This window comes from Ambystoma mexicanum, chromosome 1q (assembly GCF_040938575.1).
Source record: "Ambystoma mexicanum isolate Mex_15411 chromosome 1q, UKY_AmexF1_1, whole genome shotgun sequence".
NCBI lineage: Eukaryota > Metazoa > Chordata > Amphibia > Caudata > Ambystomatidae > Ambystoma > Ambystoma mexicanum.
In genome coordinates this window covers 1,198,300,920-1,198,313,400 of record NC_090922.1, presented here as the reverse complement: position 1 = coordinate 1,198,313,400, position 12,481 = coordinate 1,198,300,920, and the positions used below count along the sequence as shown (strand labels likewise).

General features: G+C 48.0%; 1 protein-coding gene across 1 annotated transcript in view; it reads right to left on the bottom strand.

The window, feature by feature from the left end:
* WLS (Wnt ligand secretion mediator) overlaps window positions 1-12,481 on the bottom strand; it is a 255,794-nt gene that overhangs the window by 121,358 nt on the left and 121,955 nt on the right. The window contains exon 4 of the mRNA XM_069641933.1: window positions 11,123-11,284. Coding sequence (XP_069498034.1) covers window positions 11,123-11,284 — 162 coding nt within the window. The remainder of the gene's footprint in view (window positions 1-11,122; window positions 11,285-12,481) is intronic.

Below are 12,481 nucleotides of genomic sequence, written 5' to 3'. Positions count from 1 at the left end.
CGCCCACGCATGCCCCACTAGGACGTAACGGTATAAATGCCCTGCCCCCGCGGCTCCCTTCAGATTTCGACCCCTCCAAAGCAGAATGGTGTGAAAACCTAGTTATACAAGTCGATTGCATTCCGGGGAGGCTGGCGGGCGCATGTGAATCCATGAAAGATACCAATGCTGGAGAAATGGAGTTACAGGTAAGGAACTATTCCCTTCTACAGCATTGAATCTTTCATGGATTCACATGCTTAGAATAGAATGCACAGCAGTGATCCTGAAAAAGGAGGTGTGAATGCAATCCGGCACCCTCCTAAGCACACGTATAGCGAACCATGCTTACGTAAAACTGCCAATTTATAAATACGCAACTATATATATATATATATATATTGTTGCGTATTTATAAATTGGCAGTTTTACGTAAGCATGGTTCGCTATACGTGTGCTTAGGAGGTGTATATATATATATATATATATATATATATATATATATATATATATACACACACACACACACATATACATATACACACACAGACCCTTCTTGAAAAGGGCTTACCTTATTGAAACAGATGGCATAAGACTGCTCTTCCCATTTGTATCCCGTCCGCATGCTGCCATTCGAGGCAGTAATGGCGGGTAAACGTGTGAGGCACAGACCATGCCACCGCCTGGCAAATGTCTATCAGCGGGATTCCTGCCCACAACGCTGACGATGAAGTTCCTCTCGTGGAATGAGCTCGCGGACGCCCTTGTAGCGGTTTTCCCGCTTTGGAATGACAGAAGGCAATCGTCGACGAGACCCATCGGGCCAGTCCCTGCTTTGAAATTGCTTTTCCTCTCGCCGACGGACCATATGCCATGAAGAGTTGTTGAATAGATCTAAGTTGCTGAGTCCGATGGAGGTAAAATTTTAGGGATCTCTTCACGTCCAAGGTATGGAGGACTTTTTCCGCAGCCGATGAGGGGGCCGTGAAAAAGGTAGGCAGGACATGAATGAGTTTATGTGAAGCCGTAGGAACTTTTGGAATGAAACGAGGATTAGTTGACAGAACCACTTTGTCCTTAAAGAACCTTAGGTACGGCGGGTCTACGACCAATGCTTGCAATACCGAGATCCGCCTATCTGATGTTATAGCTATTAGAAAAGCCAATTTCCATGACAAGAACTTCATCGACGATGTGGCCATTGGTTCAAAGGGTGCTTTCATTAACCCTGCTAGCACCACATAAAGACTCCACGTTGGTGAAAAACGTTTAACCAGCGGGAACGTTCGGAACAGACTCCTCATGAAGTGTTTCACCAGCCTGTCACTAAATAAGGGAGACGACTGCCTCCTCCTCGTGAACCTAGAGATGGCCGCCAGGTGTACCTTTATTGATAAAAAGATAATCTGCTCTTCGCCAGGTGTAGCAGATACGGTAGAAGCTGTTCCGGAGTTACCCTTAGAGGTTGCACTCCCGTCTGTTCTCGACACCACGTACAGAACCTTCTCCACTTACACGCGTACGACTGGTTGGTGGAAGGGGCCCGTGCTGCTTGCAGGATTCTCCGACAAAATGCTCAAGGCACCAAATTCCGAAAAGTCAGGAGCCAATCTGTGAGATTGAGACGGTCTGGATTGTGATGCCACACTGTTCCTTCGTCTCGGGACAGGAGATTGGGAACCTTCTTGAACGTTATTGGTTGATCCACCGACAGGTGAAGCAGGTCGGAAAAACCACAGCTGCCTCGGCCAACACGGTGCCACTAGGTTGACCGGCACCTGTACCTGCGTATCCAGTGCAGAGTTCTCCTTATAAGAGTTAACAGAGGGAAGGCGTAGAGGAACTTGTCCGTCCACGGGAAGGAGAACGCTTCCCCCAGAGAACCTTCCTGTGGCCACCTGCTGGCATACATTTCGCACTTCTTGTTCCTCTTTGTGGCGAAGAGATCCAGCGGAGGCCGTCCCCATTTCTCAAAGACCTTCGACAACTGAACGCTGTCTATCTCCCATTCGTGTATTTGGTCCATTTTTCTGCTGAGTGAGTCCGCTTGCTCGTTCCTTACTCCCGGAAGATGATGAGCTACGATGGATATATCGTGTTTCAGAGCCCAATGCCACACCTTCTGAACCTCGGAAAGGGTTCTGGATCGCGTGCCCCCTTGCTTCCTCAAGTAAAACATCACCGTCGTGTTGTCTGTCAATATTCTCACTATGGACCCTCTGATGTGCGGCAGGAAAGACTTCCATGCCCAGCGCACTGCTCTCAGTTCCAGAATGTTGATGTGCAGGAGAGACGACCTTGCGTTTGTAGAGTGCCCATGTGTGCTCCCCAGCATGTCAGGGATGCGTCCGTCACTATGGTTAGCCGAAACTCCGGCTCCTGTCGGGGTACCCCTCTGGATAGATTCTGAAAGCTCTGCCACGACTGAAGAGCTAGTAGGAGCTCGTTGTCGTCGACTGTCAGTTTGTCCGACCAGAGCCCTTGGGCCTGCCGCCACCGGTCCGCCAGAAACTCTTGAACCGGCCTCATGAACAGGCGACAGTTGCCCACCAGAGGAATGCAGGACAACATAGCGCCCAGAATCGACACATTTTCTCACCAATAGTCTGGTATTGATTTTCAGCTGACCTGCCAATCCATTGAGTTTGGTGATTCTGTCGAGGGATGGCTTCACTAACCCTGACTGGGTCTCGAATTGCGCGCCCAAGAACAAACATCAAGCTTCTCGACGGCGTTAATGAGGATGTCTCAAAGTTTACCGCAAACCCCAGCTGTTGTAAGAGCTGCATGGTGGCCTGCAAACTTGTGCGAGCCAACATAGGGGAGGACCCCCTCACCAACCAGTCGTGGAGATACGGGTACACATGATGGCTTTGCCTTCTCAGCCAGGCCGCCACCGGGGCCAAACATTTCGTGAACGTTCTGGGAGAGGATTTCAGCCCAAAAGGAAGTACTGTGAACTGGTAGTGAGTCAGTCCTACCACAAACCTTAGGAACTCTGTCGCTGACACATTGGTATGTGGAAGTACGCGTCCTGCAGGTCCAGAGACGCCAGAAAGTCCCCTTCCTGAACTGACCTGATCACTTCCTGGAGCGTGAGCATCTTGAATTTTAGGCTTTTCAACGTCGTGTTCAGATTGCGCAGGTCTAGAATGGGACGCCACTTTCCGTTTGGTTTTTTCACCACAAAGTATCGGGAATAAACCCCTTGACCGCTCTGCGATGATGGAACCAATTCTATAGCACCTTTTTGTAGCATAAGTGCTACTTCCTGCTGCAACACACTCAGATGGGGTTGAGCTACAAACGCCAGTGGAATGTGCGGCGAGTTGCTTTTGAATTGCAGGGAATGTCCGTATCTTACAGTGTCCAACACCCATTGATCCATTGTTATTTGCTCCCATTCGCCGATTTAGCACGATACCCTGCCTCCCAGAACGTTCCGATGCCCGTCATTGCTGGTCCTTGGCCTGCTTATCCCTCGTCGACATGTAACCTGTTCTCTTCCTGGGGGCCTGGTAGTCTCGGCGTCGTTTTGCCGCTTGAGAAGCCGTCTGTATCCCTGGGAGGGGTATGCTGGCCTACTGAAGGATCTGTATCTCGATGCCGAGAATCTAGAGTTTCCCGATGCTCCCCTAAAAGGGACGAAAAGACCTGAAACTTCGACCACTTTGGAGGGCCCCCAAGGAACGCGCTGTGTCCGAGTCCTCCTTCATGCCCTTCAGGGCCTCGTCCACCTTCTCGCCGAACAGGTCTCCCTCAAAAGGCATATCCAGCACCTTGTATTGCACCTCTGGTCTAAAGTTGGTGCATTTTAGCCATGCTTGCCTTCGGAGAACCACACCGTTATTCACCTGTTGAAACCCAGATTCCGCGAGGTCCACCGCGATGTTTATGGCAGGATTGGAGGCCTCTTCCCCTTTCCTGACCAGTAACATCGCCGCCTTACGATGTTCTTCCAGAAGATGCTCCAGCATAGGCACCAGTCGGTGCCACATCTCCCTGTCGTATCTGGCTACTATGGCCAGAAAATTGGCCGCTTTCACTGTGGTTGCTCCTACCGACAGCACTTTTTTGCCGAAGGCATCCTGTCTTATGGCTTCAATTTCTGGGGGGAGGGGTCAGGGGGGAGCAGGGGGGTGGTGTTGGAGAGGGGGGGGGTTGTGCAGTTGTGCTGGGCCCTCGCCTTTCTCGCCGCCGACACCACCGAGTCAGGGGTTGGTTGGGAGGACAGACACTTGGGGGTAGCTTCTGGGGCCTTATATTTTTTCTCCAGGCAACCTTTTATTGCCGGTTCCGAGAAAGGGCGACGCATCGTCTGTAACCCCTCCTGCCACACATGATCCAGGATGGGTACCGAAAACACCAACCTTCTCTTTCCCATGTGGTCGAAAAGAAAGCAGTCCTTTTTCTCCTCTTCCTGGGCCAACCCCAATTCTGTACATGCTTTGGCCATCCTAGCGTGAAATGACCAAATGTCGTCCGGGGGAGACGGCCGAGACGGGCTTCTCGGGGTTTCCAATTCCACCTCAGACTCCCAGGTTGGTTCCCTGGAGGGGGAAAGTGAGACATCCGATAAGGTTCTCCTGTCCGAGTCCGAATCTATCAGTTCTCCTTCCTCGTGGCGTGGAGCTGAGAGGTCTCCACCCACTGGGGGTTGACGGAGGTGGCCGACGAGATGGGCCGGCTCATCGATGGCCGACTTGGCCGGAGTTGCTTGAGGTAGCCTCTCGTCCAGTGACTTCAGCAACGTTTGTAACGTGGATAAAACCTCCAGCGACAAGAGTGACTGCGGATTGAGAAGAGGGGTAGACCCCGGAATGCTCCCGGAGAGAGGCCTGGTAATCCCTCGTAACCCGAGGTCTGCAGGGCCAGCTACTCTCACATTCTCATCTCCCAAGGACACCGACAAGGCCTCTTGCTGCAGTAGGGACCGGGTCAAATACTTCTGGTCGCCAGGCCCCTTGCGGGATCTATGTCGACGAGGCTAAAGCTGTCCCCGTCTGCGGCCCAAGAACAGTTGAGACCAATTGTGTCAGTGGCAGAGAAGTGGTCGACGACTGCCCTGCCGTCGACGACTGTGGTGGTCGTGTAGGTCCCTGAGGCGTTCCGCCTTTTCTGAACTCTACCTACACTTCTCCGCTTCTCGACTCGAGGTCGATCTATGATGATCGCCCGAGGAGGATTTCGACTTTCTTTTCTGTCTTTCTTCGTCGAAGATGAGGATGACAAGGCTTTCTTCGACGAAGACTCCTTAGAATGGCTTCTCGAGGATTCCTTCTCCGCCGGTCGCGATTTCTTCACCAGGGGTTCCGACAATGTCGAGCAACGCGGGGCCCCTAAAGATTTTGACGCTGAGGCCACGCTGCGCGTGGAGCCTACCTCCGAAGGCAGGTATGCTGCCACTCCATCGTTTAACCATGCCACTAGTCTTCGACTTCGATCTTTAAGAGTCTTCTGGGAGAAACCCTTACATATGTCACACTGGTCTGCCGAATGAGGAGGGTGTAGACAATATATGCAATCCATATGTCCGTCCCCCTCGTACACCTTCTTCAACCGGCACGAAGATCGCTTTTCCTGACATCAGGACAAAACTCCAACAGCACAACCTAGACAAAATAGTAGACTACACGAGGTGCTCCCACTACTTTGGAGACGGTTGAAATCTGAAGGGAGCCGCGGGCGTGGGGCATTTATACTGCTACGTCCTAGTAGGGCATACGTGGGCAGCCCCAAAAACGACGTAGATAAGACACAAAAGTGTCAGAAGTTTTCCTATGGGAAATGGCTTTATAAGTGTACCGAGGGTTCCCGGTCTGTCGACGGGGAATATTCTAAGCATGTAAATCCATGAAAGATCCAATGCTGGAGAAAGCAGAGTTGTCACGCAAGCACCGGCACCGCTTCAGAGTCCCCATTCCCGTATAGTCCTATTGAACTCCATGGGAATGGGAACTAACATTTTCTGCCACCTGCTATCCCGGGCCGCCAGGACTTGTAATGTGTCCCAGAGGCACCGGGATATCAGGCGGCGAAAACTGTTAGCACCGCCGGATTTATGAGGCACACTGAGATCTAGCCAAACCCAATTAAAGGTATTGCAGCAAAGCGCCATGGCTAAAACTCAGGAGGGCTGAACGAGTGGTCTAGGGCTACATCGAATCCACAATAATCCTAGTTAGATGGTTAACATATGATGATTTATTAAGCCTTTAGAACACACACAAAGTAAGTAAAACCTCTAGGCCAATATTGTCATAGGTTTACGATAAACAGATGCATACATTCACTCTTAGGAGAAAGGATAGGATTCAGTAACCAGTAGAACACAGGGACGTTGTCAGCTGCGTAACAGTTCCAACACTTACTAAATCCAGACCCAAGATGGTTTGGGGCCTTGTGCCCTAAAGCCATCATCAGTAAGCCTTCCTACAAAGTATTACTTGGAACTATACAAAGTATTACTAGGAACTATGATTGTGAGCCGCTGGCACCATCCAAAGTTGAAAAAGGTATGTAAAGTACATAAACTCAATCAATCCCAGACCACTGGGATGGGCTTAGTAAGGGGTCCATGACCAGGCCACCACTGGCCAAAGTCAGGAAAGAGCGATTTAGGGACAGGACCTCACACCCAAATAACCCTGTGGAGAACGGGAATGGAAGGGTGAGGATGGGTGGAACAGGTATGTTAAGTGGACACCCTCCTGCCCCACCCACTGACAGGTTGTGGAATCCGTTATGGGCATAATCTTCTTCTCTGCTTGGTCTGGATGAGGAAGACCCAGGGGTCGCAAGGACATAAACCAATAGGATGCAGGATTTAGTTTGTCGGTTGTGTTGCTTGAATCTTGGTTTAACACCTCCGAGCTGAACACCCAAATGAAGAACCAGCCGCACCAGGAACCACCAGCTTCCACACCCCAAACTGAAAACACCTGAGGGCTCTGTAAAGCATGGATTGGCCAGCAGGGCCTGAAAGGCACACCTCGCCCCAGAGCCGGGGGGGGGCAGAGGCACCCGTGTTTAAAGGCGAAGAGTCAAGGCCATTGTACCTCTCTGCAGCTTCTGTGGCATACTGGATCAGAGTTCGGTAGGAGACAGCACACAACGAGAATTCAGCACCAGTCTTCCAGCCTGCGACGAGCATCACTCATCCCCACTGCCCGAACCCGCTCACCAACGTAAGGCCCTAGCGAAGGAAGACATCAGCTGCCACTCCCAGACCATCACGGCACGTCGCTACACCACCAAGATCGAAGCAGAGATCTACAGCGACAATACTACACAGAAAACCCAGCTATTACCTAAAGGTAAACGTGCATCTGGATGTATCCCTAATGCCGGTTTAATGTGGCTCCTCGTCCCCTACCACGGATCTGCCCTACCATTGTTATATCACCCAAGCCATGTTGACCACTTGCGCCGCTGGCGCTCTACTTCTACGCCAGCTTGACCCACTACCCCAGTTGGCTCCCATGCCTCGACCATATATAGTACTCCAGTGCATACCCTCGCCACCAGACCCACTCCACCAGCGCGCTCATTCGCTACAACCATGGCCATAGACTTCCCTAACCCCCACACTAACAGCTATGAACTGCCTTACACCAATGCTGTTACTCTTCACCATGTCGAGGCCCGCTCTGCCGACCACTACATTCCAACAACGAAGATTTGGCCCAAAACACCTCGCTCAAGCCTACCTCTAGGATTCACATGCCACACAACTGACTCAGGCTTCAGACCCTTACCACATGCTCTCTACTAATGTGCAACCCACCCCCATAAGAAAGCTCAGATTAGCAGACCGCACAGCGTCGCATCAATCTGTGAAGCATAATAAAATCCAACTGCCAAGCTACCCCAAACCAGCACGGGTGGCACAGTATGCTGACTGTAAGGAATGCATGGTATTGAAGTAAGACAGACAAGTGACCACAGTTCAAGGGTGTTAATTGAACTTTCACAAGGGGGTGAAAAACGCCTTTCTAAACCTAAATCTACAGATGGGGAGCAAGCTACGACCATCAAATAATAATAAACAGTCCTGGTGGAGTCTTGTCAAAATAAAAGGGCCTATACTGAAAAACCTATTTCCAATCCTTACCGCTAATTTACAAATAGTGTGGGGGTAATGTTCATGGAAAAGAAAGAAGTGTGCACAAAATGATAAGTCAGAATGTTTGGGACCTTGGCCTCCCTTCCCCAACATTTTAAGCAGGGGGCAAGGCGTTTCAAGGTCAAGCACACTCTGGCTTCCTCCACACGAAAATACAGTTCCAATTCCAGCATTAGGGCATTCTGTGCCCAAGGCTCTTGATTCAGAGGGCCTGATGTACAAAATAAAAATAGAAAGTTATTTTCAAGTGTATCACGAGTAGAGGGCTGAAACATGCGTCAAACTTAACAAAACCCACCATTACTGAAGTTTTGATGTTTCCCACAGATAAAGATACAGAATAGTAGCAAATTAATCTGTACCTGTAAAATCAAATTGATGTGGAGTTGCAAACGAAGCCTTAGTACAGTAAGGCTGTAGTGCAGATTACAAGTCCATTCTGTGTTGTGTATTGTATAGTACTTTAAGTTACCACATACTAATCGCCCCCCCAGTCACTGATTTCTTGGTTTCTGAGTAAACCTTTTGCGTCCTTTTAAAATAATAACGTTTTTTGTATGATGATCTCTTCAGCTGCGTGCTTACGTGATACCAGTGGTGCAAATGAACAGTGTGGACACAGTGTGTTGAATAGTAAGGGAAGGGGTAAAAAGTTTCCCACAGATAGGCTTTTCTGTGTCTTCCCCAATTGAAACTGGTCCCTCAACAGAAAATAAGGGGAGGTACCCAAGAAGATAGTCTGTCCAAAGATCATCTCCAGAATGGCTCCAAGATCTGCGCTGGGAGCTTACCAATAGTAAGGCTCTGCAACATTTAAACAGGCAATGGTTTTCCAATCATAAATAGCCACTGGCCACAACATCTGCCGAGCAACAGACATTCTGGCACCTGGATGTGTACTGGACCAGAGAGACCCAGCCCCCCACATCCTGGCTCCTACACCAACTGCCATGAAGAAAGCCAAACAATACGCAAAAACCTTGTGATGATCAGAGGATGCTAGTCACCCTTAGTAGTTATTTGCGGTAAATGGAAATGTGCACAAGCAAAATTACAAAAGACACAGTAACAAAATATCCACTGCCACCAGCTCATCCGAAGCACACTAAAAAGTAACTGAAAAATCATTACAGAAAGAGATGAAAGAATTTATCTTAAACGGACTACACTTTAAGTTGATGTGTACAATTCTAACAATCAAATTCAGAGACACTGCCTTAGTACGGACACACTTATTGACTGATCAGTTTCCCCATAGGAATGGGCAAAAGGGAAAGGAAAGTAAGGCATAAGGCTTAGCTTGCGTCCAAAAGTAAGTTCAGGAGTTCAAAGCAACAAAAAAAATTAAAGAATTTGTATAGGCTACCTTCTATACAATATTTTCTATCGGAGTCCAATTCAATGTCAGACCCTTCATGGCCCTATAGAACAGAATCTGGTGGGACCTACCCTATATGTTGGGAATCTGCCAGAGGCACATGGAATCTACCATCCCCACCCAAGTCAGGAGTTTCTACCATGCCACTACCCATTTACCTGCTCCACAGAAATTGTGGAAGTTCGAGCAGGTGCAGAAAGTCCCACTGGGACTATACTCTGGTGCTGCAGAATAGAGTCTGCGCTTAGGTTTCTTATCTGGTTGTTTCAACTGCCCTACAGATCTGTGCAAGGAAGGTGTGCTTAATCAGTAGGGATACCCCCCCCCCCCCAAGAATCTTGGCCTGGGACTATTCTCATGTGGCCAGGGCGAAGGCAGACGCTTGCCGATCCCGACCCTGGGGCGGTGTTCTGCAGGAGGGTCGTGGGAGGATAGTCTGGTCAGGAGGCAGGAGAAACCCCTTTGTTTAATTCTCCTTGAAACCCCAAATGGCTTATTGCAAAGCAGAAAAGGTTAAGAAGAACCTGTTGGCAGGGACTTCTTGGAAGAGAAAGAAGAAAGCAATTAAAAATAAGAGATCAAGATTTCATTAAGATATTGATAAGAGGGGGCAAGGACCCTGAAGGAGGCGAGTCATGTTCTGGAGGGCCAGGTCAGGCCCTAGGCCGGTATAATAGGTGGGAGGAGGCTCCAACAGGGTTCAGGGAGCCATAGAGAGCTGTACGAAAGAACAGTCAAGAAGGATAGTAGTAACAAGTCCCTCTTGACACTCTCCTGGCTGACCTTTGTCATCTCCAACAGACCACCCCCCCTCCCGCACCGATGGTCATGCAGAACATAAAGGACTAGTTTAGTCTTAGGTTACAGAAACCAGGAAAAGCCAGCACCCAGTCTCAGACAAGAAAGTATAGGGTTTGCTACATACTGGAAGGAGTGTGGCAACTCCTCTGAGACTATGGAACAAGGATGGCAAACAGTGGACCACTCATCCTGACACTGTCTCCTGCAACGGCTTCCCAATCTTATTATGTTATTTCCTTGCGGAAGGTACATTTATAAATGTATATTTAAGTTGGCCAACACCTTTACACAATGCCAAATAAAGTTGCTGAACTTAACGCATCTGGTCTTGGTGTACTTCTTGGTCCCAAATGTCCAGTTTGTGGCAATGCCTGATCACTGCTAGGACGATCCATTAAAAATGAACAAGTGGCATTCACTGCTCTTGCAATACTCTAGATCAGCTCTGCCAACATGTTTCGGCACTGTCCCAATTAAATTCTAAAAACTGGAATGAAGTGTGGTACACTTGTAGCATATACCAGCCCTGCTGAGACATACTGGTAGCTCCCCACACATGTGCATTGCAACTGATCAGGTAAAGAGGGAACAAAGATCTTATTGCCAATGAATTCTTGTCCACTTTGCTGAAACACCCATGCATCTTGATACTCCACATACAAGCTTTACACTACACTGGCTCTCACAACATGTTCATAAACATTCATATGCTTTGGTCTTGAACTGTTGGGCATGCGCACTGGAAATTCACTGCATTACTTAACATGACCATATTGGGCTTTGCATTCTTGGAGCAGATTGTAACATTAGAAGAGAAAAAAAAAAGAAAAGAAACTCACCACAATGTGGACATCTTTCAACTCCCCAATTCCAATATTAATTTTTTTTCTCTCATTGACAGGGACTCTTATATTGACAAGATAGTATTTGTGAGCCACGCTTCCAAGTTCTATTAGTGGGAAGACATCACAATTATATTGACGACCTTCGTTGTCTGTAGTCTAAAAGAGAAAAAACAGAAGAACATTTTGATTGGCTTAAATTAAAATGTGGTTGAATTGATCATGAAACATTTAAAAAAATAAATAAAAAGAAAACACTGCAGAGCCAGCTATATATTTCCTGGGCTGGGCCATGTACGGCATGCGTCAGGAACGATAGGTTCTGCCAATTGGGTTGTTTCCTCCACCACCGTTTATTTTTCAAAATCAATGATTTTTGCCTTCTGCCCGTTCCACTCATTGCACCCCTACATGACATGCATTACTTACCGTAAAAGAATTTGAGGATTGTATCGGATTAGATTCACATGCTGTGCATAGTCCGACATCCAGTGGTCACTGTGGAGTATTGCATTTTCTTTTTCGATGTCGACATAGGCGTGTCTGTAATACTATCCCTATAGTGACGTGCAGTGTACCCACAGTCCCTCCCAAAAATCTCTAAATAATGGTTTTGTTTTTGTAGTAATCACATGCATTATTTGCAGATTTCATAATTGCAAATACAGGTAGCTTGGTTTTTCTGAAGTTCTCTAGGGAGGGATTTAGTGCTGGACAGTGTTTCCACCACCAGGTTCGTCCAAACTCATTGTGATCAATTAAGTGAGCTGTCTAGCATCTTAGGAGGAGAGGGGGTTGTCCAATCAGTATGTACTGTACAAATATGAACAAAATGTTGTGCATAAAAAACATTTTAAGTGCAAAGTAACCATTAATATTAAAAAGCAAGTCTGTCCAAATGGGACACCGGACATTTAACAGTTGCAAAAATAAATACTAGATTATGCACTTCAAGGTGAGGAACAGTGTAGAGAAGACCCAGGAATTGCAGGTACTCAAGGGTTTAGGAGTGGGCGTGGATAACCATCAGTTCCGGTCTCTGTAAAGTACTGTGAGGAAGGAGTGTTCTGTGAGGCAGGCATGGTATCACAAGAAGGACAAGGACATCAAAACGTACAAATCACCAGTTTTATTTACTTCAAAAGGGGGTTGGAAGAACTTGTCTTGCCCCAACACTGAAGATGGGAGCCCGCTACCTTCTAAATGAAAAGAAAACGGTCCTAGTCTGTCGTTAGTCCAAAAAAATAACAATTAAACTAGAAAACCAATTGCCTGCCCTCACTCTAATACCATAGGAGGTAAATAGGGAAATGTAACAGAAAATATCAGTGGGAAAAAAAGGATTACAGAATGGCG